At 39.5% G+C, this 12674-nt stretch overlaps 1 protein-coding gene across 2 annotated transcripts in view; it reads right to left on the reverse strand.

Moving 5' to 3' along the window:
- LOC108248366 (adenylate cyclase type 1) overlaps positions 1-12674 on the reverse strand; it is a 52188-nt gene that overhangs the window by 8354 nt on the left and 31160 nt on the right. Inside the window, exons 5-15 of one of the 2 annotated variants that reach the window (XM_017437105.3) lie at positions 12054-12181; positions 10424-10582; positions 8819-8960; positions 7648-7803; positions 6527-6721; positions 5218-5315; positions 5058-5142; positions 3976-4065; positions 3402-3670; positions 3091-3217; positions 1432-1548 (exon numbers count right to left, since the gene is read on the reverse strand). In XM_017437105.3, coding sequence (XP_017292594.1) covers positions 1432-1548; positions 3091-3217; positions 3402-3670; positions 3976-4065; positions 5058-5142; positions 5218-5315; positions 6527-6721; positions 7648-7803; positions 8819-8960; positions 10424-10582; positions 12054-12181 — 1566 coding nt within the window. Of the gene's footprint in view, positions 1-1431; positions 1549-3090; positions 3218-3401; positions 3671-3975; positions 4066-5057; positions 5316-6526; positions 6722-7647; positions 7804-8818; positions 8961-10423; positions 10583-12053; positions 12182-12674 lie in introns of both variants that reach the window. The other variant, XM_017437104.3, reaches the window with a different exon arrangement.

Below are 12674 nucleotides of genomic sequence, written 5' to 3' on the forward strand. Positions count from 1 at the left end.
GAAATATAAAATTACCTCCTTATTTCCCCTAAAAATAACACAATTTCTTAATTTAAACAGATTATGTTTACTATGATTTGTTTGAAATAAATCCTGCATTCAGTTTTCATCAACATTATACACAAATGTCCCTACTTTTTTGGAACTGGGGTTGTAGATAAAAAAACAAGGAACAAATATCTTGAGCAGAGTGCAGAAGAGGCCCAGACGTCCACAGATGAAAACAGAACCTTCACACGCTATAAAACTGTTTTCATACTCGTGATGTTAAAGGAGTGAAACTTTGAATTGCAGGCAGCAGCAGGAGCCCGCTGGGTTGTGTTCTGAATACAGTGTATGGCTGAACTTTGGCCCAGAGGAAACGCAGGAAGTCTTTCTATACGGTGTGGCTCTGTGGGGTCACCGTTGTTCTGGAAACAAACTTCCTGACTCCTGACGCTCCGCTGATTGTTGCAGGATAAACCACCGTTTGTTTGTCTTTTTATTATTATTACTATTATTATTATTATTAACAATTCTGCACTGTGCTCATTCCTCATTCACAGGAGCTGCAGGGAAACTGGAAAATTACCTGAAAAACTGTCTAATGGAAGGGCGTGGGCCAATTTTACTACCTCGTCATCATTCGAGCAGGTAAAGGAGTTCATTCCTGATGTGTTTGTTTTGGAAGTTGTTGCTATGAAGCTACAGCATGCAGTCAAAGGAGCAGGAAGCTCTGTTTATAGGATGGTTTAGGAAAAGTGGATCAGCTTATAAGGAAGCGCTGCTGTTGCCCTTAATGGCTTCAGAAATTTCCCAACACTTGCAGGACCGTAGAAGTTTGTTTGTAAAGCATGCTGCAGTTTTACTGTTTCTAATACGAGACATAAGATGATCAAATTTAACTGGAAAAAATACTGAGAGACTTTTACTGAAATGTGATGAAGAAGCTGAAGCTAAAATAAGCCAAACACCCGTTAAAAGCTAAAAATATCATCAAGTACCATCTTGTATTGGGTTGACTCTAACTATACTATGACTATATAAAATAATATTGCTCCGCCTTGGAAGGCAGGCAGTAATCAGGGCTTCAACCAGCCCAGTTAGTTGAAGAAACATCTGTAAAGTTTCTATGTCTCGACTAAAATCAGGTTCAATTTGGTCTGAAGGTGAAACTTCTGAGTATTATTGAGGCTTTCACATTCAGCCGAGATTTTCCTGAAAATGCAGATAACTCCACGTCAAACTCAAACTCGATAGCTTTAATTTCAAAATGTTTGTTTTGACTTTTCTTAACTGAGGAGAAAACTAAAAATTATGTCACAAGCTGTTTTGGTTCTTTTAAACCAGCTATCTTTGCTTTTAATCTGAAGGTTTATACTCTCTTTGACCCATAAATCCCCAAAGGTCAGAATCCCTTGGAGCCAACGATCTCAGGTGACCGGGTCTCACCATGTTCCTGGGGTTGGACATGAGGAAGTGCTGAGCCACGTGGGCCGGCAGCAGGTTGAACAGGATCCTCTTGTTGTCCAGCTTCACCTTCTCCATGTCGTCCCTCTCCTCCTCTGCCTGGACCCATCCGTAAACATAAACAACAATAAACACATTTACAACCGAAGGGCGTAATGGCTCATCTTCATCACTAGAGGGAGGTACGGATTCACAAACAAGACAAATATCCAGGTTCTTAAAATAGAAACAGCCGGCTTCTTTGATCCCCAAGAAAAAACTGCAGCATCTCAGAACCGTTCTGTAGGAAGGGAATCCTCCTGTTCCAAAAATAACAAATCTTTTATCAAATGTTTCATTTCTTACTGTTAATTTTAAAAAACTTAATTCTTCGGAACGTTAAACAGCAAATATATTTACACTAATGTTTTTATTTTTACCTAAGAAAACAACAAGAAATAAACTCTATTGTTGAGAATTTAGTTTGATCAAATTAAATTACTTTTAAAACTGATTACCATAATAGTGTTTACCAAAACTTATAAATGAATAAATTTAGAAAATACAGATTTGTCTCTATATGTTTATCATTACTTATTATAATTTGTATCTATTTTATTTCATTTATTGTATTACATTGGATTATTTTCTTATGCATGCATTTATTTATTTATTTATTTGAATTTATTTATTGAGTTGTTTTATTTATAAACCTTTTTTTAATCTCTAGGTTAAACTAGAAGTAAAAATAGAGAAAAACAACAAAAAATTTAATATTAAGACTCAGACTCCAACCAGAGTTAAGGTTTTTTGAAAATATTTCAAAATATTTGAATTTTAATGTGACTTTTTCACATTTCGCAGCACTCTGAGCTGCTTGAAAACAGCTTTTGTTTAATAAAAATAAATCCTAATGAACAATTTACTTTTAAGATAAAAACAAAATGAACTTTTATTTTGTTCTTTTTAATGACTCAGCAAGTTTCCATCTACATGTCTGACTGCAATGACAATAAAAAAGTTTTTTTTTTCTTTACAGCAAATTATTATCTCATTTATATCCTTATCTTTTCGCTTAGATAAACTAAAAACGAAAACCTAAAACAGTTCCAATAAAAGTGTTTAAATTAAATGTTGGTGTCTAAGTTTTACAGGAATAATTATTTTTTTCTCACATGATTTGTGCATCTTTAATTACAAACAACCTGAAACTTTTCCACACATCTACCTTTTAGAGTCAAAGTGAAGTTTGAAGACTTACAAAAACAACAAACAGCTATCACCGTCAATTTTACAGATACTGAGGTACAATTTGATGCAATGGTAGCTGAGAGTCATCCCCAACGGATCCTCCAAGCACCAACACACTGTGTTTATTTAAAAATATCTGGATAGGATGAGAAATAACGGTTTGACTGGATGGTAACAATTCTGTCAAGTTTTTTAAAAAGAAAACAACTCAAGTTTTCTTTCCAAATAAAAGTCAGGTTTGAGTTTTTATTTATTTCCATCTTAGTTTTGAATTGGGTAAAAATGAAGTTGTTTTTTTTGTCAAAAACACTTTGAGATGTAGTCAAAAGACCAAAAACTCTCTGGGCCCTGAATTATGATTCTACAGCTTAAAACCAAAAATAAGTCTTTTAAAGGCAGACGGACGCTCACCTGAGTGGCCCAGAGATAATCGAGCCGCAGTTTCAGGTCCAGCTGTCTGGAATGAAGAGCCAGAGCTCCAGAAAACAGAACCACCGCCAGAACGGGATCATAACCTCGCATGTGCAGGAAGCCACCTCTGGGAGGAGAAACACGCAAAAACACATTTAAACACGTTTTACGTCTGAACAAAAAAACAAAAACAAGAAAGATGTTGACACATTGATAAGAAACCTGTGCTACAAAATATAACAGAAGAAATGTATTGAAGCAAAAGAAGCACAAACGAGAAAGCATCCTTCCCATCGCACAGGCAGTCTCACCCTACAGCCTGACGGTAGCCGCTGGTTTCCATGACAACCGTGTAGGTAACAGAGAGGAGGAGGAGCAGCAGGATCTTGGGGAGCGAGGAGACGCGGAGGTAGGGGACCACGGTGAGGGTGCCGGCCACGCAGGACAGCAGGGCGTACCCCATGCTGGGACCAGCCCGCCTCGCCACGGTGCTGTTATTTGCAGCTCCAGACCCGGGGGGGACGTCCTCCGCGAGACGGCTGGAGTTCGTCTCAAGTCGTCCCCACGGGATACATCCCACCTGGAGGAAAAACGATACAACAGAGATGAATCAACTCAACAGTGGGGGGTTTGCAGATTAGCTCAAACCATCTAGAAAAAAAAACAAAACAAAAAACATCCCTGCTGAGATTTGGATCAAAAACGGGTCACATGTATCAGCAAAAAGGCACATTTTCATGTAAAGTTCAGGTTGACCAGGACCAGCAGACGTTGGTCCAAGGATCTGGTTTTCTCAGCTCTATCACATCATCCACTGTTGATGTTTTGAAATCTGTTTGTTTCAGACTTAAATAAAAACACAGATGAAGTCCAGCGAAGACTTACCACGCAGGCCTGAGTTACAGAGTAGGTGAGCAGAACGAGGAAGACGCACAGAACCGTTCGGATCTGGATGGTGAGACATCCCGGTTGGCACTAAAACCGAAGGAGAGTGGGGGATGGGGGAGAGATACAAAGAGTCACCTGCTTATTTACTTTAATTGTATTTTCGACACATCATTAAGCATGAGGGGAAATGAAGACGTTTGGTGGCTCATTATGTGCAGGTCTATTAAAGGTTATGATGACGATATCATGGCTTCACATGAAGGCTGGGTGTGATCTTCATGCAACAATCTCAGTCAGCATTTTGCAATGGGTTATAAAAAGAAATTTATATAAAAAGTTAATAAATGAGCCTGAAAATTAAAAAAATTAAGATTTTAGCTAAAGAAAATCAAGGATAAAAACACAAAGTGATCCTTTTTAAAGACTGTCAAAGAATTAAATAAATTTTCTGCTATAAGCTGCAACAGAGATATAAGAAAAATAACCTCAAAGTAATGCAAAACAATAAAAATACACACAGAGGTTCAAATCTACAGGAAAACATTCGACAAATACCAGTCAAATCATCCACAGTGAGAGTCAAAAGATGCAAAATGTTGATGAAAACAGCCATAGAATCTCTAAAACTCCTTTAAAATATCCACCATGAGACTATAATTGGTCACAAAGAAAAAATAATCAAATAAATGAGCGATATAAAACAGTTAATAAGAGAATAGAAAAAGATTCAAAGCAACTAGAATTTCATTGATTTGGAAATAAACAGCAGTTTTTGTAAGAAAGTGAAAAAAATGTTAAACATTTGAGCAAAGAATCAAATGCAAAAAAATAGGAAACATGACAAAATAACCACACCAAGTTTAAAAGAACCACAAAGAGAGTGAAAATGATCGCAAGGAGATTTAAAACGAGCATAAAGACCTCACAGGGACGATCAGCTAGATGCAAAATGATCATAAGGAGACTCAAAACGACCACACAGAGGATCGGAATGAAACCAAACGACCATCCTGGCTTTGGTTTGGATGTAGGTGGTAGAAAACAGGGGTTTTTTTTCTCGTGTTTAAAACATGTCCTACCTGGACACTGGTGAGATGCAGGTACATCACACAGGCCACATGGAAACACACACACAGCACCAGCAGCAGCAGCACCAGCATCCCCCTGAAATGGAAACACAACGTCCGGAGCTCTGTATGGATCCACGAGCACGGTGTGTGTGTGTGTGGGAGTACGTACTGTGGGATCATCAGCAGATAGATAAGGCCAAACAGAGCAGCCAGGATCAGCGACAGAACCACGGCACTGATGAAGTGGTCGTCAGATACCTGGTGATACTAACAGGAAACACACATGACACCATAAGAAGCTTTAAACATAAATCTATTTTTATTTAGGCATCTTCTCAGATCCCCACTCAGCTGAGAGGAGGTCAAATTCTATTTTTAGGAAGAACTCTGAAACCTGGTCTCAAGCCTGAAATATCATTTCAGAGAAGTGCCGACCTGGAGAACAGATGGGTTGGATTTTAGAGTCTTGGTTTGTGCTCACACTGGTGTCCTTTTAAATTGTATTTTTGAGTTTTCTGTCCGAACATGAGTGCTGGTATTTACTGCGTTTCTTGAACAGTTGGCAGCCAGCCTGAGCATATCTCAGATGGACCAGGTCTCTTTAAATTGTCTTTGGAGATGTATTCTTCCCCTCGCCAAAAGGCAGAAACCATGACCCTTTCCACCAATCTGTGCTTAAAAATGCTGCTTTTACAAAACATTAAATGCCACTAAGAATAGGTAAATTAGTCGTTGAACAAAATGTGTTTTATGTCATAGAAGACATCAAATGCAAACATTTAAACCTAACATTTATGGAGACTTTCTCATAAATAAGATGTGCATTCTGAATGTGTTTCATAAAAAATGATGCCAATAAAACTACCTTTCTTGTTTGTGAGATTTAGGGTGAACTTCTAAAGATCTGATCTAAATTTGTTCTGCTGCTATGAGACCTGAACTCTGCCAACATCCTCCAAGAAGAAATCTGCTGCGTGGGAGGAAACAAACTCATTACACTAATTTGTATCTTTGTTTCTCTCTCTCTTTGAGTTGTCTTCAGAAGGCTCACAAGTTTTGCAGTTTTTAATTTGCACTACCTTAACATTTTCTTTCATCTGTCTAAGTTGCGCACACAAAGATCCACGTGTACGCTCTGGACCTGATCCATGTTGTGAGTCTCCTTTACAGCGCCGCCCACGCTCACATATGAGAAGGAGATCATGTGTGGCGTTCAGTTGTTCCCAAATCATTATCTGCAGCCCCTCCTGAGAGGGTGGGTGGATTCTTCATACAAACACGCACGCACACACATGCACATACAGACATAGACAACAGGCGTGGGAGAAACAGAATTATAAACTGTGTAGGGTGTGAGAAGACGACAGAGGGGGCAGAACATGCAGTCACGAAGCATCTTTCCTTCTGTGTAATGAGGAGAATATAGATTTGAGTCTTTTCTGCAGTAAATCTGAAGGGATCAGCGTATTCGGGCTTACCCTGCGCTCCCTGTCTCTGATGCTGTAGAACAGGGTGAGGAAGTTCAGGTCCGAGGTCCTGGACTCGGTCTGCCGCGCCTCGATGAGCCGCCCGATGTAGCGGTTGACCCGTGTGGCCGGTGAGTGCTGCACGGCGGTGGCCGAGAAGGAAGTCCGATTCCTCAGCTTCTCCGAGGCGGTCCGCAGGGCTCGCCGCTGTCGGACAAAAGAAACAGATTTTATCAGGGACTCAGTTCAAGGTACCTCATTTCAATAAAACATTCCACTGTAATAAACCAACTCAACAGTCAGAACTAACAGAAACTAGAGTTAGAAGAAAAATAAATCTGGAACCTGCACAACTGCTGTGGTTTTGTCTGTAGAGGCATCGATTTTTACATCAAAAAGTACCTGAACATTGTTGTGAAAATTAGACTTTTTTTCCCCACAATACAACTAAATAAAGATAGAAAATGTAGAAATAATTTGAGCAGTTACAGGTCATAAAACGGCCATTTTCTGCACATTCCAGCATCATAATTCTATTACAAACTGTCACAATGCTCAGATTTTGTCCACTTGGATAATCATGTAACAATAATGCAATTAGAGGAGATGATAGCGGTCTGTGGGTGATTACGTGTCATCATAACGCCACCCCATCAGAATCATGAGGTACTAATGTCTGACCGAGCTCACAGCTGGGTGGATTATAGCCAGTGGGCTTTTTCTGACAGCCAGACGCTGTGATGTCATGACCCCAATAAACGCGCGCCGACTGACCGACAGAAACACGTGACCGACTCCCCGCTGCGTCACAGCGCTCTAAAAGCTCAGATACTCAGAAAGCAATAAGTGAGACAGAAGTTAGACAGGAAGAAGGCTGCAGAGCGGTGTTAAGGTTTTAGAGTTATATACGACTTGAGAAAACAGGACTTAAGGAATGAGAGCTGGTTGGATCAGTGAGGGGACAGAAAAAACTAAAATCATCTCACAGATTGTGGCAATCTTATTTCCCATGACAGTTTGAACATTTTATTTAATAAATGCATGCAAAGAAAGATTTCCATTGCCTTCACTGACAAACCTTCTGCATATTTAGGAATGTGAATGAATCTAGAGATCAGCTGAGCGTCCCTCACCTTGTCGTCATCCTCGCAGGTCATGACGTTGGAAAAGGGGATCTCAGCCTTAAACATCTTCCTGCAGTGCATCAGCTGCACCAAAAGGTAGCAAACCGTCTTAAACTTCATCCTCTTGGCTGGTTTGATGTCAGACAGGATGATCCCAGGAAAGATCTGAAAACACGGATAAAGAAGAATTAAATGCACAGTAAAACATTTCTTCATCTCTGCAGTTCCCCACATCTGACCTCCTAATCTATACATCTGTTCCTGGGTCTTGTTTTGTTTCTTTAATTTTTATCTTCTAAAGTGATAATACTAAATACTTTGCATGCAGGTTAAAAATCACACCATATTTCCATCATTTCAAGTTTTTTGTATTGACTGCAGCCATGAAAGGTGGGTGATAATGTAATTGCTTGTGTTCATGTATATGTGTGTATGTTTGTAAGAAAAAATCTCATGAACCGGTGGACAGATTTTAATGAAACTCACAGAAAATAATTACTTGATTTACCTCTACAACTAAAATATTAGAGACACACCGATTTAAGATGGCCGCCACAGCTAATCGACAGGGGCCAACTAGAAAATGGCTATAACTTGGTTAGTTTTACAGATAATGAGCTAAAATGTGGTGTGGTTGCAGATAAGAATCGTTCACAGAACATACAAATTGAAAAAGATTTGACTTTATCATCTGAGATTGGGCGTAACAGTATTTCTAAGTTTGGCTGAAACAACTATATCCACATTTTTTTTATCTTAAAACTCTGGCATAAAATGTGGCAAGCATTATGCATTATTTTTAAAATCTTTAAATGAAACTCAAAGACAAGTCTTGTAAATACTAACCTGATTCAAATTTTAATTATGTTAGTGGCTGAGAGGGAAAGACTTATTCATAAAGATAATGTAGTCTGGAGGGGGATTTTTATAATATACTGAGGCTGCGGAGCGACAAAACTGCACATTTCAAGTGTTCATTTGTGTGTTTGTGGATTTAAAATGCTCTGAGCAGACACAAACGTCCATCTCGGTGGTGTGAGATCGTTTTACTCTGCGTGTGTACGGCAGCTTAACACACATCGCTCTCATCGGGGGATTATTTATTACAGCACAACACCACCCAGGTTGTTTGTTGATGTGAGAGGGGGAAAACATGCAAGAAAGAAACAATGGGGTGTACTTTGCGTCTGTGTGACGGCACGATGAAGAACGTCTCGATGTGGTGCTTCTGCAGGAAGGCATGCCTCTCATGACCGAAGCCCGGTTCCACCTCGTAGTCTCCGTTCAGACACTCCAGGGTGGTCCTCGTGATGTGCACCTTGCTGAGAGCACAGTCAGAGTTAGGAGTAAGCTGCTCAGGTCTTAAATCATTATCTCCCTCATTATTTTTTATCATGCTAATAACCCCTCAGTTTGCTCAAAACTCTTCACAGCCAAAGAATTTTCATCCTAATGACTTGTTTAATCTGCCACGGAGAGCTGAAATCTTATTACTTTACTGGAAACAAGAGCAAACTGGGCGAAAGCGATGACCTCTTTTCACTGCGTTTTAAATGCAAATCTGCTTGTTACTGTCTTTTTTAAACTCAGACAGATTAGTTTAACACCGATGCTCTGCCTCATTTTTAACTTCTAATGCTTTAGTCTTTCAGAAGAAAAGTACTGCAAATTAATTAAATAATCTGAGAAAAGTAACTTTCTCAAAAGGTGACCTTGTAGAGAAAAGCACCATTTATACATTTGCAATTAAAAAGAACCAAATCAATCATGACTCGATCCTTTAATACAGAGATGCTCTTTTTCAGCTGCAGTAAACCAGGAATGTCAAACTTAGTCACCCAGAAGGCCAGAATGAAAAACTTGCCCATCTTGTTTTATATATCCGTCCATTTTCTTGGTGCCTATATGCAACAGTAATTGTGCAAGAGGCGTGGGACGCAGTGGACAGGTCACAAGTCCATCACAGGGACACATAGAAACAAACAAGACCAACAACTATTACATCTAGTTACCAATTAATCTTATATTTTTGGTCAGCTTGAGAAATGTTCATAGTTCCTTTTTCCAGGTCAAAATCACACAGATTACCAAGAATTTTACTACAATAATGATGTTTGTTGTAATCTGTACATGACAACAAAAAACCATGAAACTTCAGTTGTTCTGCTTTGTAACCTGCAAAATATTTGCAATAATGACAAAAAGAAACTAAGTTATGGTTATCCCTGCAGATACTGCAGTGTCACTGCATCGTGTCTCGCCTACAAACCTGAAGGTTTTAGAAAATCTGTAAAATACAGAAACGTATTTGTTCGACGTTGCTCAGCCTCTATCAGTATGCTGTTTCTTGTTAATGTTGCTTTGATTGTTTTGTTGGTTGTTTTTTTGTGTGTGATGGTTTGGAGAAGCAGCAGACACTCGGATCAACTGACTGAACAGCGTCACGTTTTGTAAAACCCATTTTCTAATCAAGATGCTGTGCAAGACCCAATAATAAGTTAATAATTTAACCTCTAAATTTAAAAAAGGAACACATTTATTTGAAATTAGATGCCATAATAAAACGCTAAGATGGAGATGTTTTTACCTCAGTGTCGCATCAGCTCTTCCTTCAGAAACTCCATTAAGTGTTTGGGTGCAGAGGAGACAAACTGCTCTAAAATATTTCCTTTGTTTGATGGGGGATTGAAGTTACTCAACCGTTCCTGCCTCTGTTTCATCTGAAAAAAGGTCTGGATTGTAACCAGGATATTCTTTGATCGTTGCAAGCGTTTTCGGTACTGACCCGGGCAGCCCTCCAGCCTCCATCACATTCGCCAGCGTGACATCATTGGACCAGACGTCATACTGCCACTTCCTCAAGCCCAGGACGCCACACAGAACCCGACCCGTGTGCAGACCGACTCGCATGTTCAGATCCACCTCTGTCGCCTCCACCACCGATCTGTGGGAGGATGAAAAAGCACAACTGGATCATCTTGACCAGAGTTGTGTTAAAAAGTTCATCATCACCTGCTGCACAGATCTGACCAATATCAGCTTTTCAACAAACATTTGGAGCTTGCCCCACAGCACTAGAATCCTCATTGATCAAAACCATGCTGTGCTGCATGCATAAAGATATTTTTACATGTTGTGCTATGTGGAAGTGATTAAAATGTTCGCGTTTTTGGTTGATAATAAAAAGTCAACTTGAGGAACAATGTGAACACAGGTTTTCTTTACTGCAATGTAGATCTAATGAGGTGTCAAGCACATCATGGCATTGGTTTTAATCACTCAGTTATGGTCTGTAGCCAGACTAATTCAATACTTGCATTATCTAACCTTAATTGACTCAGATTGGTATCAAGGACAAACAAATCTTGACTGGGGCATTCCTAGCACTTATTGCACTATATGTGCAAATATTTTGCAATCTAAATCTTTGTTTACTGTGTATCTTTATTCTGATACGTCTCCTTAAAACGGTGATCCTAGCTTTGCATCACTTTGATAAAGTATTTATTTGTTCCTGTTTAAAAAGCTCTGCTCTGTGCTCTCGTGATGTTTCCACATTGCATCAACTTTATTCTGCCTTTCCTCCACAGTAAATCATCTCACAAAGCTTCTCATTGTCAGCGGGAAAACTGTTTTTTTTTTTTTTAATGACAGAGTCACGGGTGAGGCCGAGGAAGAAAACAGAGGGTAGCGAAGAGTTGACAAACGGTGCGTTTGTGAGTATGTGGAAGGATGCTAAATTAAAAGTGCTCAGTGGAACAGGCTGAAGGAGGAACGTCTTACACACATCAGAGTGCACGAAGCACCGGTCCTCTGAGATAAAGGACTCCTGCCGAAGCATCCATCCACTCAGAAAGAACAGCATGTCAGGAAAATAGGCCAGTCAGTTGTTTGAAGTTGTGTATGGACTAAACCCAACTTCGGTCATTTTTCTTGACTCTAGAACCTTTAAAAAGGGCGATCCCCAAAAGTGAAGATCAAAAATTAGGTCTCCATCAAGCATGATGGTCAGTATGTGTGTATGTGTTAAACTTGTAGGGTGGAAGCCTCACAACCACACTGGTTTAAAAATTAGTCTTAGTGAATGCAAAACAGCTAAAACGCCTCTTTAAATGGTCACTTTTTGTGCCATAATGTCATACATTTCTGTAAATTCACTGCCAGTTTACAGAATAAAAAGCCTACACGGATTAAAACTCTGTAGGAGTCACTGAAATAATTTTTAAAAACGGCTGAAATGTAGCTTGGGAGTTTTGTTCTTATTTAGTAAGAACTAAAAGTCAAATGTGCAACTGCTTTCACTTTAAAAATTAAAACTCTGTGTTTTCCACTGAAATGGAGCCATCTGTGCTGCCCTAGTGGCATGTGTAGGATGTGTGTGTGTTGTGTAAAAACTGAAGATGTGTGTTTCTTACGCAATTGTGTCAATCATATCGAGTCCCATCTCCACGCAGCAGTGGGCGTGGTCTGCTTTGGGCTGCGTCAGTCCGGACACGCAATAATAACAGTCTCCCAGGATCTTTATACGCCTGCAGTGGTTCTCCTGCAGACACAAACAAGCACATAAAACTACATGGTTGGAGAGGAAGATGCTCATCATACTTTGCCTAAAATAATGTATATATCAGACATAAGAGTTTTTCTGAACTCACAGGTAGACCTTTTTTAAACCAGATTATGATACTCTGAGTTATTGGACAGATTGCCTTGAAAGATGCGTCAGCCATTTATAATCCTGTGAATGAGCTGTGACAACAATGATCCAATCATGTGGGAATTAGCATCAGCATACAATATACAGTAATATATTACGTGACAAAGTTGTATTTTTGAAACCAAAGTCTCAATATGGATGTGGGGTTTTAAACTCGCACAGTCATGGAGTCACACAAGCTTTCTTTAAAGCATGAAATTGACAAGGCAGGACTTGACAGGATTCAAACTCGCAACACAACGACGAAGTTTTAAGAGTTTTATTGTGGACTGGACAGGAGCGGGACCTGTGACTCTAAACAGGACACTCACATGACCGTCGT

The sequence above is a fragment of the Kryptolebias marmoratus genome, linkage group LG24, assembly GCF_001649575.2.
Source record: "Kryptolebias marmoratus isolate JLee-2015 linkage group LG24, ASM164957v2, whole genome shotgun sequence".
NCBI classification, from domain to species: domain Eukaryota; kingdom Metazoa; phylum Chordata; class Actinopteri; order Cyprinodontiformes; family Rivulidae; genus Kryptolebias; species Kryptolebias marmoratus.